Raw genomic sequence first — 18042 nt, forward strand, 5'->3', positions numbered from 1 at the left:
AGAGCCACCGTACTTATTGGTATAGAGGCAGAAATCTGCACTTCTGTTTGGGAGGCATTCGATTTGAAATTCAGGTGTAACATGGGCTATTCTGATTGAGGATTTACAGGAAGCGGTCCGTCATCTCGAATATAACGTCGTGTAGTCAGTTAAAAGTCAGCTTACGTTTCGGAGGAATATGAAGTCTCTATCTTCATGGTTAAAAAATACGACATGCAAGAAACAAGCGTGAATTAATTAGCATGTCCCTCCGACCTATCTACCACACTGTAAGACGCCACACTCCTGAAGACCGTTGTCTTATTTGAGTCAGCTAAATTACTAACTTCTTGAGGAGCCAATTGCGCAGCTACTCATGAAAGTCCCAGCATTTTGTGGAACCCGAACGTTCATTACCGTGTTCACAAGAGCTCTCCACTGGTTCCTATCCTAAGCCAGATAAATCCTATCAATCCTCTCTCTCTAAGATCCATTTTAATATTGTCCACCCACCTACCTCTCTATCTTCCTAGTGGTCTCTATCCTTCTCGCTTTCCCACCAATATATTACATGCATTCCTCTTCTCCCCCATTCGTGCCACATGCACAGCCCGTCTCATCCTCCTTGAATTGATCATCTGAGTCACAGTGTTTAAAACACAGTATATTCTGACAATCGTAAGAAACATATAAACACGCTGTGTAAGAACAATGCAGTCTCTGTATATTAAGGTGAATGTAAAATTGTCGTTGTGCTTAATTAAGCACCTTACCTATGCTATGAATATATATGGGGGAGTGGAGGTATAGCTCCACCATATGTGACCTCAGCACCAGTTGGAAGTGAGTGGTCAGCTTCATGCGCCTGCCGCTTTACCCCGAAGAAAGAACCCCTGATAACCATTATAGAGGAGACTGGGTGGGCCCCAGAGATGGTCTGGAAGTTGTGTAGGAGAGAAAAATATTGACCCTACGGGAATTCAAGCCTCGCCCGTCCAGCCCGTAGCCCATCGCTTTACCGACGGATAGGTGGGAGATGTAGATGCCATTTTGTTTTAAGGGGTTATCTATGATACATGAAGTGCAAAGGAGGAGATGGGATAGTTCAGTCGGTATAGCGACTGGCTATGAGCTGGACGAAAAGTCGGAGTTCGAGTCTCAGTAGGGTTAACAATTTTATCTTCTCCACGTCGTCTAAGCCGATTCTGGGGTCCACCCAACCTCCTCTTCAAAGGGTACCAGGGCTCTTTCCATGGGGGTGAAGCGACAAGGGCGTGAAGCTAACCACTCACCTCCAACTAGTACCTAGTTCAAGAAAACGTCGATCTATATATCCACTGCCCCACACGCCCTCATGGCGCAATGCTTAATTAGTTAAGTACAGGGAAGATTTTAACTTTCACCCATTTTTATGGAGTTAACGACGATACATCAACTGCAATGGAACGAAACGTGTTTGAGTGCGACTGTGATAAGAGTAATTGGCCATACAGCCATTGTCATGAAGCGGCGTGTTCTTCTGATGACTGGTACATGAATGTGATATGACGTCATTTCGAAAAATAAAGGAGACGCTCAAATTTTATAGAGAAGCAGTTGAGTTTGTATTCATTGCGTAAAAGAAGCATCTATTCCAAGCCGAGCAGTAAAACAACATTAATATTTATAGCGGAAAGTGAGGTTCCTACTAAACTTGCATAGATCTGCTTGCTATCTGCTTCATGCTGGTTTCTTTGACCTTGAAGTTGAAGGCGACATATTCCTCCAAAACTGCGGTTGAATTTCAACGGACAACACGGCCTTATACTACGTATCCCGGAAGACATAATTTTTCATAATCAGGTGTGAGAACCCTAAATCTTACACGACGTTTTTCATGTTTTTTCTCAGCCCCTTCGAGAAGATCCCGGAATGGTTTCTAGATTAGGCCACGGCCATTTTCTTGCAAAATATTTTATAATTCAGTATGCATTAGCCATCCTACCATTCGACGCTACGAGTATATCCGTAATGGAAGCCACCCATTATTCGGTCATTTTTATACTTAAGTATATGATTGATGGGCAAAATGTGAAGAAGTATGTATCTGAGGAAGGAATGTTGTTTCATTTATAGAAATAGCATTACATCAGTTTCAACGATTATATGGGAGGAGTAATAGAATATTGACCCTTAAAAGCTCAGTGGTGATGTATGATACATATGTATCGCCTGCTTTAACATATTATAGCGTGTAGAGCCGTTTCTAGGCATCCGCTTTGTAAACACGTTCCCAAAGTAACAAATCGACGAGCAACAATAGAGGTACTGCTGGAAAGGAAGGTTTGTATTCAGTCCGCCCCAGGAGTTACAAGAAAGACAGGTGGAGCGACCGAGTTCAGTTCTATACGGTAGTTTGTGAAGAGAGGAGTTGAGCCCGAAGACAGATGAATAGCCACTGTTGAAGCCGTTACCAGGAAACGACTAGTAACGGACTGAGAACATTGATTGTGTGCTCTAATGGACTGTTTCCCCAAACTACATCAACGGGCTGGTTTTTATACCAGAGACGTAATGTTTTTCCTGTGAGGTACAACGGAATTTTTATGTATTATTTAGATATGCAAAGGGACACGCGGTAGCATAGTTGGTTGAGGCACTGTACTGCAAACTGGAAGGTCGTGAGATCTAATCCCAATGAGTTCAGCGGATTTTTAAATTAACCTAATCCTTCCAGCCGCACTGTGCCCTGCGGCTGAATCAGCCTCTAACAGAAATAAGTACCAGGAATCTTCATGAGGATAAAGGCTGCCGGCTGGCGCGTAAGGCTGAAAGGCTCACCGCCATCTGTGAGCAGATTGTAAAGTGCGGGAGCCTCGACGTCTCACAATCATATGGGCCTCCATGGCCTGTTACAGCGATAGCTTTATATTTTTTACCTTACCTTTTTATTTTGGTATGAAAATTCCACGTTGCATCGCATACTACACCTGCAGCTCCTCCCAGCCTTTACATTAAGATTTCGCCCAACCTTAAAATCATAATGTCATTGTAATGCAGCCCTTCAAACGTTAATATAAAATTCCGTCTTGTTCAGTAGAGTCACTGCTGAACTTCCCTACCACTTTACCTTCTTCAGTTCACAACAGTTTACTCTCTTTCCTACATAAATTTACCAAAGGACCGGAGAACCTCTGGGAACCTCCAAAGCCGGAAAATTCTGTTCAGCGCCCCCTTAAAAAGTAATGTCTCTTACGGTTCCTCCCTCCACGTTCTGTTATCACTTTTGTTCATGATTCACAACTTCAGAACGTTAAAAAGAAAAGTAAGGCTAGAAACAGAGTTAAAATTATATAAAGTAGTGGCAGTTCCCCTACTTTTCTGTGACAGTGCAGCTGAACTCAGGAAAATGAAAACGCTAACAACTTTCAAGAAACGGAAAAGTAATTCTTACAAAAAATGTCAAAGGATACTTTTCAAATTCGATAAAATTAAAAAAAGTAAAAATATACGGTAACGATTAAACATTCTTGAAATTATGTATCTACTGTGATGTAACGCCGCGTAGTCCGGCAAAAGACCATCGACGTTTCAGGGAAATTTATTGTTTCCATTATAAGGGTTGAAGTATAAGCCAAGCAGTACATGAGGAAGAAACAAGCAGCGATTGCCTCATTTTTTATTACCGTTGTCGACCCTAGGAAGGGGCTTCTAGTGTATTCTCACCCTCGGGCTCATTTTTAGTCCTACCTGAACTAGATTTTTAACGCGCAGCTCCTCCTCCCATATGAGCCGGAATAGCACAGTCGATATAACGACTAGTTACGGGCTAGAGCAAGCGATCGGACTTCGAGTCCCGGTGGGGTAATGATTTTTCTCTTCTGCGCGTCGTCTAGACGGACTCTGGGGTCTACCCAACCTCCTCTCCAATGTGTACCGGAGGCTCTGTCCCGGGGGTTAAAGCGGCGGGGGAGTGAAGCTGATCACTTACCTCCAGTAAGTGTCGAGGTCAAGAAAATATGGACCTATACATCCACTCCCCCATACACCTTTATGGTTTAGTGCTTAATTAGTTAAGCACAGGGACAACTTTACCTTTTTACCTTTTACATGCTCGTCTCCTCTTTTCTTTCTGTTGCTTGGCTTACTCTTCAATATTGAATATAGAAACAGTATGTTCCTCCGAAATGTCGACGACTACTTTGTTTTACATCCCAGGCATTGTGATGACAGTTTTGAGAACCTTCTATCCAACACAAATTTTGTTATTTGCCAAGTTCTGTGACGTGTTATTTCTACAGGAGAAAGGCTTATGGACTAGAGCAATTCTCAGAATTGTAGTCACTATACCAACTGAGCTTTACTTCTTCTCCAATAACTAAAATGTTACGCGAATCATTACAACATTACCATTCTCTCCTGCACCATTTTTATATATAGTCCTGTCGCTTGTGGTGAACTCAGACTCTATGAACTCTATGGTTACGTAATTTCTTAATAGCCTCTTATGGCTTTGCAATGTTCGTCCGAAGTGAGCATTACGTTACTTGAACTGGTGCAGAGTTACCGCCTCCCCTGTGCAGAACCCGCGTCGCCGGAGAGGCGCCTGGCGTCCCACCCACAGTTTCTTTATGTAGAACAAGGGAAAAGCCGCCCACAAGAAGTTCCTTTTTAGTCTTGTCTCTCACATTGTCAGAAGTTAATACGTTTGCGTTCCAAAACCCACTGCTTGCCAAAGTCAATTTTCCTATCGACTAACTCGGGAAAGAAACTCCTGCACTTAGACAGACACTGAAGTCAAGGAAGATTATCCGTATGTTGTGAGGATCTCTTAACTTTTGGGAATTTCGTTGATTCGTCAGTGGCTCTGCAGCTCTTCTTTTGGGCCACGGCCGCCTTGTTCAGTTTCGTAATCATGAACACAGGCGATGAGCCGGGATAGCGAAGTCAGTGTAATGATTGGCTGCTGGCTGGAGGACCGAGAGGTCGGAGTTCGAGTACCGGTAAGGTCAAGAATTTTCAGTTCTCCACGTCTTCCAGACCGGCTCTGGGCCCCACCCAGCCTCAAATCCAATGGGTAACGGGGGTTCTTTTCCCGGGTGTAAAGCGGCCGGAACGTGAAGCTGACCACCAACAGCTAGTGCCTAGTTCAAGAAAACCTGGGTCTATACATCTACTCCCCGGTACGCCTTCATGGCGTAGTGCTTAATTAGTTATGTGCAGTGACAGCTTTAGCTTTGTACACAATCGGTAGAACTCCTTGGACGAGGGATCAGCCCGTCGCAAGCCCTCTACGTATATACAGGGCAGCAAAAACAGAAGAAACGCCGACAGACATCCATGTCTCGAGTAGTATTCGAACACGCGATCCCAGTGTTCAAGCCTGCGAAAACACTTCCTGCTTTAAACAGCGCGTCCAGTGTGATCGGCAACTTCTGGGAATACCATTGCATATTTCGTAGAGAGTTGCCAACATTTCGGATTAACTAACTGTCACCATCTTCAGGGTACGATGAACCAAGCATGGAGAGAAAGTGGTACAGTTTTAACGAGAGAGTTGACTCACGGTGGCAGGATTCCTGTGCAAACCAATAAGAGCGCTGGTTCTGTCTTGTTCCCTGCTTGCTTTCCCTCTTCTCATTTTTCTGCCTTGAAGACAGGCAGAAAATTAATCTGAAACGCTAGTAACAGTCTGTGAGACTAAAGTCTCATATAAAAACAAACATAATTACCTAGGAAGAAAGCAGTCTTCTGGGATTTGGCACCGTGTATATGTGGTGTTAACCGACGTTTCGGAGGAACGTATCGCCCCCATCTTCAGGGTAGAAGAAAAAGTATAAGAAATCTGCAAGCGACAACACCGTGAGAAACGGTAAAGCGGTGTTGTCGCTTGCAGATTTCTAATACTTTTTCTTCTACCCTGAAGATGGGGGCGATACGTTCCTCCGAAACGTCGGTTAACACCACATATACACGGTGCCAAATCCCAGAAGACTGCTTTCTTCATAGTCACCGCCGTGAAAGCCTCAAATCTTACAAACATAATTACCTAGACTTTCTACAAAATGGATTACCAAAACAGCTACAGAATGTTTCTTTCGCTACACAGGTTGCTATGTAATTTCAGCATGACGGAGCCTCTGGTCATTATACCCGATGCAGCATCTCAGTGACACTTTCCCTGGATCCGATCCATATATTTTCATCTTGTTGCTTCTGTATTCTACCAGTCTTTATTGCGTCATATCCCACCTTATTAATTAGATGTAATTTTACACGCTGTATGTGGATCGTGTAATGTCTTAGAATTCGTTTCTTTGTGTTTTAGGTATTGGAATGGTGGGACCCAGCTACAAGCTCCGTAAGTAGAAATGTCATTACAGTGTCTTGTGGCCTCTGCAGTCCATACCCTGACATCCTCCGTTTACTTTTGGTCCCCTATACGGGATGCTCCAGGAGGAAAGTTCATTATTCTGGGAGGTCACAGTATCGGTCATTCTAAGCAAAAAGTGTATATGTACATGTGCCCTATTCCGAACGGTTTCCGAGATGAGGCTACTTCACTGTACAGTTCCAAATTTGTTGATAAGAGAGAGATATTACGTACTGTTTCTAATACCGGCATTTATTGCTCAAGTGATAAAGTTGTTACAGCTTACCTAGTATAGTACATTTTCGAAAATTCCACCGTCAACATCAATACACCTTGCAGCTCGTGTGAGGACATGGCGTGTTGCTCGTCTGTACAGTGTACGGTGCACTGTTCAGTGAAATAGCTCTCTCTCGGTGCAACTCGTGTTAGGACATGACGTGTTGCTCCTCTGTACAGTGTGCAGTGTACTGTACAGTGAAATAGCTCTCTCCCGGTGCATCTCGTGTGAGGGCATGGCGTGTTCCTGGCCTGTACAGAGTACAGTGTACTGTACAGTGAAATAGCTCTATCTCGGTGCAACTCGTGTGAGGACATGGCGTGTTCCTGGCCTGTACAGAGTACAGTGTACTGTACAGTGAAATAGCTGTATCTCGGAAACCGTTCGGAATAGGACGCATGTACATATACACTTTTTGCTTAGAATGACCGATACTGTGACCTCCCAGAATATTAACCTTAACTCTTGGTACATATGTACACATACATACATACATACATACACATTGTGCTTCCTTCTCTATTTTAACCCTTCAGCAGTCCCCATACTTCGAAAGAAGTGCAGAAATCTTCATGTAGGGGCGTGATAGTCGTATGGTTCGATAAAGAATATATATCTATCGAATCGATTACGTCACAGATGTTTCCCTGAAACATTTTGGGAAGTTCTTATCTGCCTCTCCGCCCATCCGCATGTTTCGATTGGAGAAAAGTTGGACGGATTTTGAATAAACTTGATACGAACTTACGTCAAATGGAGGCTATTTGATACTTTTTAATTTCTTGCAGTCGATAAACATTATAGCTGACGCACGAACTTCTGAGGTGGGAGCGCCAGTTTTGAACAGCAGTAATCGTAGTAAGTAAAGCTGTACGTAGTATTGTGACCTTGTGCAGCAGAACAGCTAGGAGCAGCGAAAGTTTCAGGGTGCAGATAACGTCCCTAGCAGCTTCTGATATACGTTCGGGAGGCTTTCTGATTCGAATTCCAGTCGGGAAACCGACTATCCTGAGGGTTTTATGGTTTTCCTCAGTTCCTCCAGGAATGTACCGGGGTAGTACCTCAGATTAGATCACAACCCCTCCCTTAATCTTGCTTTCCATTCAGTGAATGGTGATTTACTGTGATGCAGTCATTCAGTGCTGTTCAGTCAGCGCTGCCGTCTGTCACGATTAGATAAAAAGGTAAAGTTGTCCCTATGTTTCACTAATTAAGCACTCTGCCATGAAGGCGTATGGGACGGTAGATGTATAGATCCAAGTTATCTTGACCTCGGCACTAGTTGGGGCTGGGTGATCAGCTTCATGCCCCGGCCGCTTTACTACCAGGACAGAGCTCCCAGTACCCATTACATAGGAGGTTGGGTGGACCCCAGAGTCGGTCTGGACGACGAGGAGGAGAGAAAATGCTTAACCCTACCACAAGAAGTGTCACAAGCAAGGAAAACAAATGCAAGAACTCTATGATACAGAACAACTATAATTTAGATGGCATTCTGTATTTTCCACTCATTGGTCCTTTTGTCTTGCTGTAGAGATACTGAAATGTGGAGAGTTGTCCATCTACATCAGGCCTCTGTCTGTTTCCTTCTTCAGTTGTCGAATTAATTTCCCTTCTTTGTTTCTTTTATTCAGGCTCCTTTGAGACCGAAGTAGCTCTCCTTAGTGGTTTATTGTACGGCGCTCTTGATATGTATACGCAGTGCAGTTTTGTATGTGTAACACTCTAAAGATTTTTCCTTAAACTCCGCATGTTTATGTCTCATACAAAGGAGATCCAGTAAATAAGTCACAAATAGAAGTAAAACAGCTGCACTGGACGTAATAAGGTTTCTATGTGTATCGCTAGGTGGCAGCACAGTGTAGTTTTATGACTGTCTCGGTATCAGACGCGCATGCGTAAGTTCAGAGGCTGGTTTCAGTAGTCAAAATGGCGACCGTGCTTGAGTAGTGTATTACAGAAGAGCAGCGTTCTGTTTTATTTTTGTGGGCAAGAGGACTCGATGCAGAGGACACTCATTAAGAAATGTTTCATGTTTACGGTGGGAAGCTGTCACGTAAAGCGGTTCACATATTGCTGGAAGACGTTTCGCTGTTGACGACGTTGAAACGGAGGTGCGGAAGTGGCTGAGACAACAGCCAAAATACTTCTGTGCTGCGGGTTACGACGCACTGTTGAAGCGATGGGACACGTGTAATCAGTGTTGGTGGGGGATATGTCGAGAAATAAATGTTTTTATTCCAGGTTCGAATGACACGTGTTTTACGTTTTATTAATTTGTGACCTATTTACTGACTCCCTCGCATTTTACGACGTGTTTCGACCGTATGAGGCCGTCATTAGGAATATGTGATAGTCAAACTGCTACACTGGACTCTTTATCACTTCACTGTGCCTAAGACGTAAAACGCAGAAGTCTGTAAAAGTACCTTGAGTCTTTCCTTGCGCTCTAGGTTAAGAATACCTGGAGTTCTGCCTCAACTCTTCCATACGTCTTCATGGCACGATGCTTAATGAAACACAAAAGCGACTTTTCTTCACTATGTAATATTCTTCATCCTTGAATCAGTCGCTGTGTCTTACGCAAACGTATTCTCCTCAGCAGCCTGTTCCCAAACACCCTCGGCCTATGTCGGATGTTAAGTTCTGATTTCCACGACTGTGAAGAGTACAGTATTCTGAGGCGTGATCTTGTATAGTCTCATAGTTTGCCGACGTTTCGGATGCACTTATTGCCTCCATCTTCAGGATGACATAAGCCAAAGAAGCAGTAAGCAGTTGGTTCTCAGTGCTTCTCCCTGATTGCATGCTTGGCATCGACACTGAGCATTGAGGCAGTGCATTAGTCCGAAATGTCGGTGAACTTCAACCGGACTACACAGGGCCACACCCGTGAAGGTAATGCTGCTTACCCTCACGCTGTTTTGTGTTCGTTCGGAGCGTCGACTGAGTAAATTATGGAATATGTAAATCCTATGGTTGCTTCCGCCCCCGTGAGTGTTCGCTGTGGCGCCCTCTTCCCCCCGGGACATGCAGCGAGTGAGTGAGTGCCTGTGGCTGTTAAGTCGACGTCAGGAACATGTTAATTTCCGGAGGAACAACTTATGTGGCAACACTTGAACACAGCAGGTTGTTCTGTCGGAAGTGCCCTGCACTAGTATGCAGGGAGTGTTCGGGATGAGTCCCTACCGGGTCCATCGGATATACTGACAGATTTTCCGTGGTTTCTCTTGATCTCTCCAGGTAAATTCCAGGGTGGTACCTCAGTTAGGCCACGACCGCTTCCCTTTCCAATTCGGCATTCGTCTGTTACCCTACTGCTCGAAGCTGTATAGTCTGCTTTAATGACAGCGCTGTAAGATTACTCAGAAACCCAACACAAACCTGGTAAAGCTATCCGTGTAACAGGCCGTAGAGGCCCATAGGGTTGTGAGACGTCGAGGCTCCCACATTTTCTAGACGGTTCACATATGACGGTGAAGTAAGTCTTACGCGCTGACCGCCCTTTACCCTCAGGAAGATTCCTGGTACTCATTCTGTTAGAGGCTGAGTCGACCCCAGGGGCATTGTGTGGCTGGAAGGATTAGGTAATTTAAATTTTCAGTAACCTCATCGGAAATCGAACCCGTGACTTTCCGGCTTGTAGTATAGTGTCTCGACTAACTACACTACCGGATACATTGAATTATTGCTATTAATTTTATTTTCATACCATTATGAACAAATTGTTACGTTGCATTAACGCAGGTCGTGTAGTATTTCACGAACGAGCGAACAGTCTTTTATTTCAATATGTCGTGTTTAACCTGTTTTGATAATATATTCATGTTGATGTGTGAAGTGTAATGCGCCATATAAAAGAGACTCTGTACGATTGACTATTTGTTCGTGTTATTTGTTGGAGATAAGCCTCGACATTTGGTCCCATAACGTGTAGAACTGGAAAGGAATATACGAGACAGCAGAGGACGTTAACAGTACGAAATGAAGAGAAATATCAGTTAAATTCACAACGAGTGTTACACTAATTATTGTTACCGTTATAATTAAGATCGTCCCATAATTGAGGGAAGAGTTAAAACTTGACCTTGCATAATGAACCTGTGCACTACGCTCCACGCTTACCTTACATACAGCCAAATTTACAGATTCACATTATGAAACTGAGATGTAAATAGTAGAGAATTACTGCTCTGGAATGTGTGAACATGGGGCTCTGCAGGAGGGCGACCGCTGCTGTCACTTCAATTAAGACACGATTTTATGTGCACATAGCGTTAAAGAGTGGGGGAAAGGAGATTGCTTAAGTTGGTAGACTGGTAACAAGGTTTTGGAGGAACCTGATGTCCCTCTGTACAGGGTAGAAGATGAGGTTGCAGGTACTTTCGAAACATTGGTACCAAACTACACGGCATCACACAATACAAGCTCGAAATACTGGAAACAGTTCGGGGCAGAATTCATGGAGCCTACATTCGTACTTTACAGATTTCCCTTCTTGAAAATTTCCGTTATTTAGTTAATGTAAAATAATCTAAGAATAAAATCAATTTAACTAATGAGTTGACATGCTGGACTCGTGCACACGGGTCTAACCCTTGGTTCCTAATTTTCTCAGATTTTCGCTTATCATTCTCAGATGTAATTATTTTAACATTATTATTTTTATCATTATCTGTGTTATAGAAGACTATAAGTACTCGTAATAGTAAGTCCCGCTACTAGTAGTATCTTTCTTTGAGGCAATAACTTATTAGGTCCAGATTTAGTCCATATTAAAATTGCCAGACACAACCTCAAAGTGTTAATCCGTCGCCATGTTTGAAATTGTTGACATATTTTTTATTTTATTTTTATTGCTAGTGGGGTGGGACTAAGTCCCTTGTACTGCGGCCACTTCTGGCCTATTTTACCAGCCCCAGATGATAGGCGAGGGTGATTGTGGAGCAGTTGGTGGAATGAAGATTGGCAGGGGAAACCGAAGTACTCGGAGAAAACCTACCCCAGCGCCACTTTGTCCAACACTTGACCAGACCCGGGCTCGAACCCGGGCCGCCGCGTTGGGAAACCAGCGACTAACCGCTTGAGCTATGGCGCGGCCTCAATTGTTGACATAAATAATGCATATAATACAGGGTGTGTCATTTAAAACGCTACCCATACAGCAGCATTTGTAAGAGGTAATCCGGTTTCTTGTGAAGATCTTCCCAAAGACTTTCACATATTAGTTCTCCTTCTTCGATGTTTTGAACCGTACCGTCTGTCACAATTACTCAACACCTGTCATTTTGCCTGTCGTAAACACTTGCTGCGTTACTTCATAAGTACTTCACGAACAGTAGCACACGGTTTCCCTACGGCAAGTATTGTTACAGAATACATACATATGCTCATGAATACCCCATGCTCACATCCGGATAGTTTCTGTGCAAGTGGCAACAGCAGAAGCCTAGCAACAAAGAAGACATTTACTATAAGTGTCAAGCAGAAAGTTGGGAGAGTTAATTACACGGCAGTATTTGCTTCTGACTTCATTTCTGTGCCGTAATACTATGAACCGGGATAGCGCAGTCGGTACAGCGACTGGCTACGGTTTAAATTGCCGAAGTGCCTAAGTTCAAGTCTTAATGAGGGCAAGATTTGTTCCTCTCCACGTCGTCCAGACCGGCTCTGGGGCCCACTCAGCCACCTGGCCAATGGGTACAGGGGGATCTTTCCTTCCTCGGGGATAAATCGGCCGGGACGTGAAGTTGACCAGTCGCCTCCAATTAATGTCCAGGCAAAGAATACGTGGATTTATACATCCACTCCCACATATGTCGTCAAGGCGTATTGATTGATTACTTAAGAACAGGGACAACTTTACCTTTTACCGTGGAATGAGATAGTTATTTAAGCTGCATTTTGTATGGTACACTCTGTACATAAAATAAACCTGAGGAACATTTAGACACAGGCAGGAGGCTATGATATTGTTGGAGCCGAGGTTCTTGCAACGGCAACTTTCTTCTGTGAAATGACGCCGTGTAGGCTTAAAGAAGTGTACCGACTTTTCGGACGAACGTTCTGCCTCCGTTTTCAGGTTCAGGGAATAAACCAAGCAAACATCTAGCGAGAAATGACCAACAAGCGGATCACAATTTATTTCCACGTGGAAGTAAAATAGACTAAACACTATACTCCATCTGCTATAGCAGGCATGTCCAACGGTCCATCGCGGGACGATTTTTGGTCGATCTCATAGGCCTCTAAGGAAATTATACGTGAAAAGCATGTAAATTCACTTGTAATATAATCTGATTATACTCAGATTTTGAAGGGAAAATACATATTAGTCATTCCTATTTTTCTGTTCTTAACGAACAAGGTATTCGTCTAGTGGGGGGTGGAGTCCGACTGGGTCCACTCGGCACAGCGGCCACTGATTGGCCTCTTGTAGCCTGCCCCAGGTGATTATGATGATGGAGAATTTGGTGGAATGAAGATTGGCAGGGGAAACCGAAGTACTCGGAGAAAACCCTCCCCAGCGCCACTTTGTCCACCACAAATCCCACTTGACCAGACCTGGGATCGAACCCAGGCCTCCGCGGTGGGAAGCAAGCGACTAACCGCTTGAGGTATAGCGCGGCCAACGAACAAGGTAAGTCTGTACTTTCAATGTATGTTGCTCTTATAACAAACTTCATGTGTCGTGTTATGTTTACCAATATTTTTGCTTAAAGCGTGGTACGACGATAGGAGGGGGTGGCATATCACAGGCAATATTAACACTAAAAAGCCGATCACAACCTGTTTCAAGTTGGACATGCCTGTGCTATAGGAACGAGGTTGCGTCATCGTCAATGACGTAGACAGTTACGTCACTAATTGATTATAGTCAGCAGGCTTCTGTTATTCATACCCCGGTGGGAGATCTAGGCATGCTTACAGAGGACATTTCTTCCGTAAGGTTGGCTACACAGGATATGCCGTAACCGTAATCGTGGAGTGGACACACTGTACTTGCTTACAGCCTTCTCCACGTCCTCAATACGGACTAGAAGCGGGGGAGGGTGTTTGTTGCTGACGTGTTTTTCTCCTGCAGAAGACACGAATACCGTCTTCCTAAGCCATCGCCATCTGCTCCAGTCACGTTTCTTCTAAAATAAATTTCGTGCTTGAATTCATGTAATGACGTTGGGTAAGTCACAGATGTTGAAGACTATTATAATAGCGAATTAGTTATTTTTAGGTTGGTTGAGGCACTATGCTAAAAGCCGGAAGGTCGCGGATTCGATTCCCGATGAGGTCATAGGATTTTTCAATTGACGTAATCCTTCCAGCCTCACTATGGCCCTGGGGTCGACTCAGCCACTAATAGATATGCGTACCAGGAGTCTTCCTGTGAGGGTAAAGGGCGGCCGGCGCGTAAGGCTGACAAACTCACCGCCATCTGTGAGCTGATTGTGTAGAGAATGTGGGAGCCTCGACGTGTCACACCCCTATGGGCATTCGCGGATTGTTACAAGGGTAGCTTTATCTTTTCTAATAGAGCAAGACTTCACTAATTGCGACTAATTGGGAGGGAAACCCTGCCCAAGTTAGTGAAAGTCGTAATTATAGAAGTGCTGTTGTGATTAAGTTCGGGGAAGTTATGCACTTCACGTGTCTATTAGGGCAATACAACTGTAGTTTGAAACGTAAATTGTATATCATAAAGTAAATTACTTGTCGTAAAATGAAAAAATGTATGTTTTGACGTCAGCGTTAAACGGTTTAGATAGCAGGAGTGTCATTGCCAAGGCCCGTAATGCGCAAAAGCTAGCGGTTGTCCGGATTATCGCGAGTGAGGTTTCACTGAACACAGAGTGGGAGGGGGAACACAGAGTCGACTAACTGGTACGCCTGCCGAGCAATAGGTTTGTACTGCCTTACATTTTGGTTGTGAATTGTTTAACGACGCTCTCACTGGTTGGGTCCGCCTCTGTGGTCTACTGGTCAGAGTTCCTGCCTACAGATCCAGAGGTCCGGTTTCGATTCCTGGCGCTACCAGATTTTCTGAGAAGTAGTGGGTCTGGAACGGGGTCCACTCATCCTCGTGAGGATAACTGATGAGCTATTTCAAGGAAATAGCGGCTCAGGTCTAGAAAACAGAGATTAACTGCCGTGGGGATCCGTTGCGCTGACCATGTGACGCCCTCTATCCTCTAAAGTTGGCACTAACTTCGCCGACAAGCGGCGGTCGCTCGGTTGGTATAGTTCGGTTGCGGACTCAAGCCACGGAGTTTTTTCTCACTAGCTGGACTATATAGCGTCCAGTGGAGAATGATAGAAGAATGGTAATTTGAAAAATGCTGGGAAAGGAGTGGTTCTGCTCTAATCGAGCTACTGCCCCGGAATTTACGTGAAGGGACTGAGGAAGGCCACGCAAACCCTGTCAGGGTAGCCGGTGTCCCGGTCGAGATTTGAACCGAGCACTTCCCTCCTCCCAGTGCGAACAGAACATTATCGCTAAACCACTCTGCTCGGCTTTGCTTTAAATTAATCAGCAAACATTTTCCAAATTCGAAGATTTCCATCTTCTTGGATATAACGCCGTGTACTCCGTTGTAAGGGAACTGACCTGTCGGAGGAACATATCGCCTCCTTCTTCAGAGATAGGAACAAGCCGAACAAGAAACCAGATTGAAAGCAGGTGGCAAGTAGAGTTCTGCTTACCGACATATTCCCCCTAAACGGTTGACTTTTATCGGGTTACACACCGATATATGCCAGAAGACATATAGCTCTTCATAATAACCACTCTGAGAACCTCAAATCTTACATGTAAGAAGTAAAGCTATCCCTGTAACAGGCAGTGAAGGCCCATCGGGTTGTGAGACGTCGAGGCTCCCAAATTTTCTAGACAGTCGTCTCACAGATGGCTGTAAGTTTATCAGTCCTATGCCGGTCGCCTTTTACCCCCCAGGAAAATTCATGGTACTCATATATGTCAGAGGCTGAGTCAGCCCCAGGTCCACGGTGCGGCTGGAAGGATTAGGTCAATTGTAAACATCCAATGACCATCGGAAATCGAACCCGCTACCTTCCGGCTTGTAGCGTAGTGCCACAACCAACTACGCTACCACGTGCCTCCCAAATCATACATGTAAAAAGTGAAAAAGGTAAAGCTATCCCTGTAACAGGGCCGGTCACGGTAGCCGAGCGGTCTAAGGCATTCACTGTCTTCGTTCGCTCGGAAGCCGGGATCGTGGGTTCGAATCCCACTCAGGGCATGGATGTTTGTGTGCGTTTTTCTGTGTTTGTCTACAGGTAGAGGCCTTGCGACGAGCTGATCACTCGCCCAAGGAGTCCTACCGAATGTGTAAGATCTAGTAAACCGAAGTGAAACGGAGAGTTTCATGGAGGTAGGCCTAGGCCCAATTGGGGCTGTAGCGTCACAGAAAAAGAAATCCCTGTAACAGGACGTGAAGACCCATAGGGTTATGAGACGCCGAGGCTTTCACGTTTTCTAGACAGTCAGCTTGCAGGCGGCGCTGTGGTCACCTTTACGCGCCGGCCGCCCTGTATCTCCAGAAGATTCCTGGTACTCATTTCTGCTAGAGGCTGAGTCAACCCCAGGGCCACAGTGCGGTTGGAAAGATTAGGTCAATTGAAAATTTCAGGGACCTCTGCGGGAATCGAAACCGCGACCTTCCGCCTTATATCATAGTGCCTCAGTGAGCTACACTACCTTACGTGTTCCAAGTGTTTTCCAATTTTTCACAAACTTTTCTGCTTTTCGCTGCTAATAACGAATGCAGTATATAAAGAGTTGTTAAGCAAGCCAATCAGTAGTTCTGTAGTATACAAACCTCCGAAATAAACTATTGCTCAGGCAACGCTTATGAACAGCATGGAAGGCTGCCTTGTGTTAGAGATTGGCAATTCAGAAGAATCTCTATAAACGCGTTCTAAAGCAGCCCCTTTATGTAACTCGCCTTGTTCGTACGGCAACTTTTCCGACACCATTGTTTGGCGTGTAATCAGACTGCTGTGATGCAGGCGAAGCTGTATATTTACTTTCTATGCCACTGGTTCTCAACCTTTATGAGACCGCAGCCCAGTAATTTCCTTTTTTATAAGACGAGGGCCCAGTCCCAACAAATTTACTCGTAAATACCTTTACAGTATTGTTGAAATTCATTCATTAAGCTAACGTAATTAGTTACAGCATAATCATAAAGAGTATTAGTGCACTTATGTATACGGTGTGGCATGTTGACAAACATAAAATTACATTTAAATTAGTTATCAGTCACTGGACTAATGAAATCTTTTAGCATTTTGTAGTTTCCTCAGACCAACATCATTAAATTAATTTGTGCTAATTTTCATTGACATATCCCATGCTGATCACCAAAAACATATGGTATTCAGCGTAAAATTGATTATTGTATTACTAAATTGATTTTAATGATGTTGGTTTGAAGAAACGGCAGTGAGAAAAATATTTATGCATTGTAACTCACCATGGAAGTCAGCTGAGTAGGGGAAGAAGCAGAAGGATGTCAACTTGCCGGCGAAACACTTATTATCACAAACACACGCCAAATAATTATATATGTAAAGTATGTAATTTGATAAATAAAAATGTATGAATCTCTCAATTCTAAACACTACTTCTAACACTAATTAATATTTTGATTTTAAAGACGCAGCACTTTAACACAGCAATTATAAGTTATTGGGAAGTTAAACTTAGTTTATTTTATCACAACTGAGTTCGGAAGGTTTTAGTTAGGCTAGTGAACTTCTGTTTCTGATTTCCATCCGTTAGCTTATTAATTCTGGGATGAATTGGAGAGCCAGACGGAGACAGAAAGTTGCAGGCAGTTCCTCTGTTTCGTTTTAAGCACAGTCATGGCAGGAAATGCAGTTTCACAAAGATATATGGTGGAAAAACAAAGAAGAAACCTCACTGCTATTTCATGTAAATATGGATATTCATTTTTCATTCTTATCCAGAATTTCGAATTACTCGTAGTATTAAAAGTACTTTCCAGTCCTTTGTCCGATGATAATTCAGTAAGTTGAAGGGTTTCTTCGTGGGAAAGGGCTGTCCCTCTGTGTTCAACAAAAGGGTTCACAATCCACATATTTTGCCTCCGGGGGTCCTCATGTTCGGGATAATATTTTTCAAACGACAACATCTTCAAGTGGGCTGCAATGATATCTGAAACTGAATTCTGTGAATAGAAATCATCTGCTTCCATAATATAATCTGAGTACGACTGAAACATTTCGTTCTTTCCTTCTGCAGTCATATTAAGCCAGAGTTTGAGTTTCTTTTTGAATGATTCGATCTTGTTCCACGCATTAAATATTGTTGTATCTGGACCTTGAAGTTTTAAATTCAACTCGTTCATGTAAGAAAATATGTCGCTGAGATACTCCAGCCTGGCTACCCATTTCT

The 18042-nt window shown here is 43.9% G+C and overlaps 1 protein-coding gene across 1 annotated transcript in view; it reads left to right on the forward strand.

Annotated features, from left to right (window-relative positions):
* Positions 1–6290: 6290 nt before the first annotated feature.
* LOC111870653 overlaps positions 6291–18042 on the forward strand; it is a 45122-nt gene continuing 33370 nt past the window's right edge. The window contains exon 1 of the mRNA XM_023863121.2: positions 6291–6319. Within this exon, the coding sequence (XP_023718889.2) occupies positions 6295–6319 (25 nt within the window). The 5' untranslated portion in view covers positions 6291–6294. The remainder of the gene's footprint in view (positions 6320–18042) is intronic.

The sequence above is a fragment of the Cryptotermes secundus genome, unplaced genomic scaffold, assembly GCF_002891405.2.
Source record: "Cryptotermes secundus unplaced genomic scaffold, Csec_1.0 scaffold588, whole genome shotgun sequence".
NCBI lineage: Eukaryota > Metazoa > Arthropoda > Insecta > Blattodea > Kalotermitidae > Cryptotermes > Cryptotermes secundus.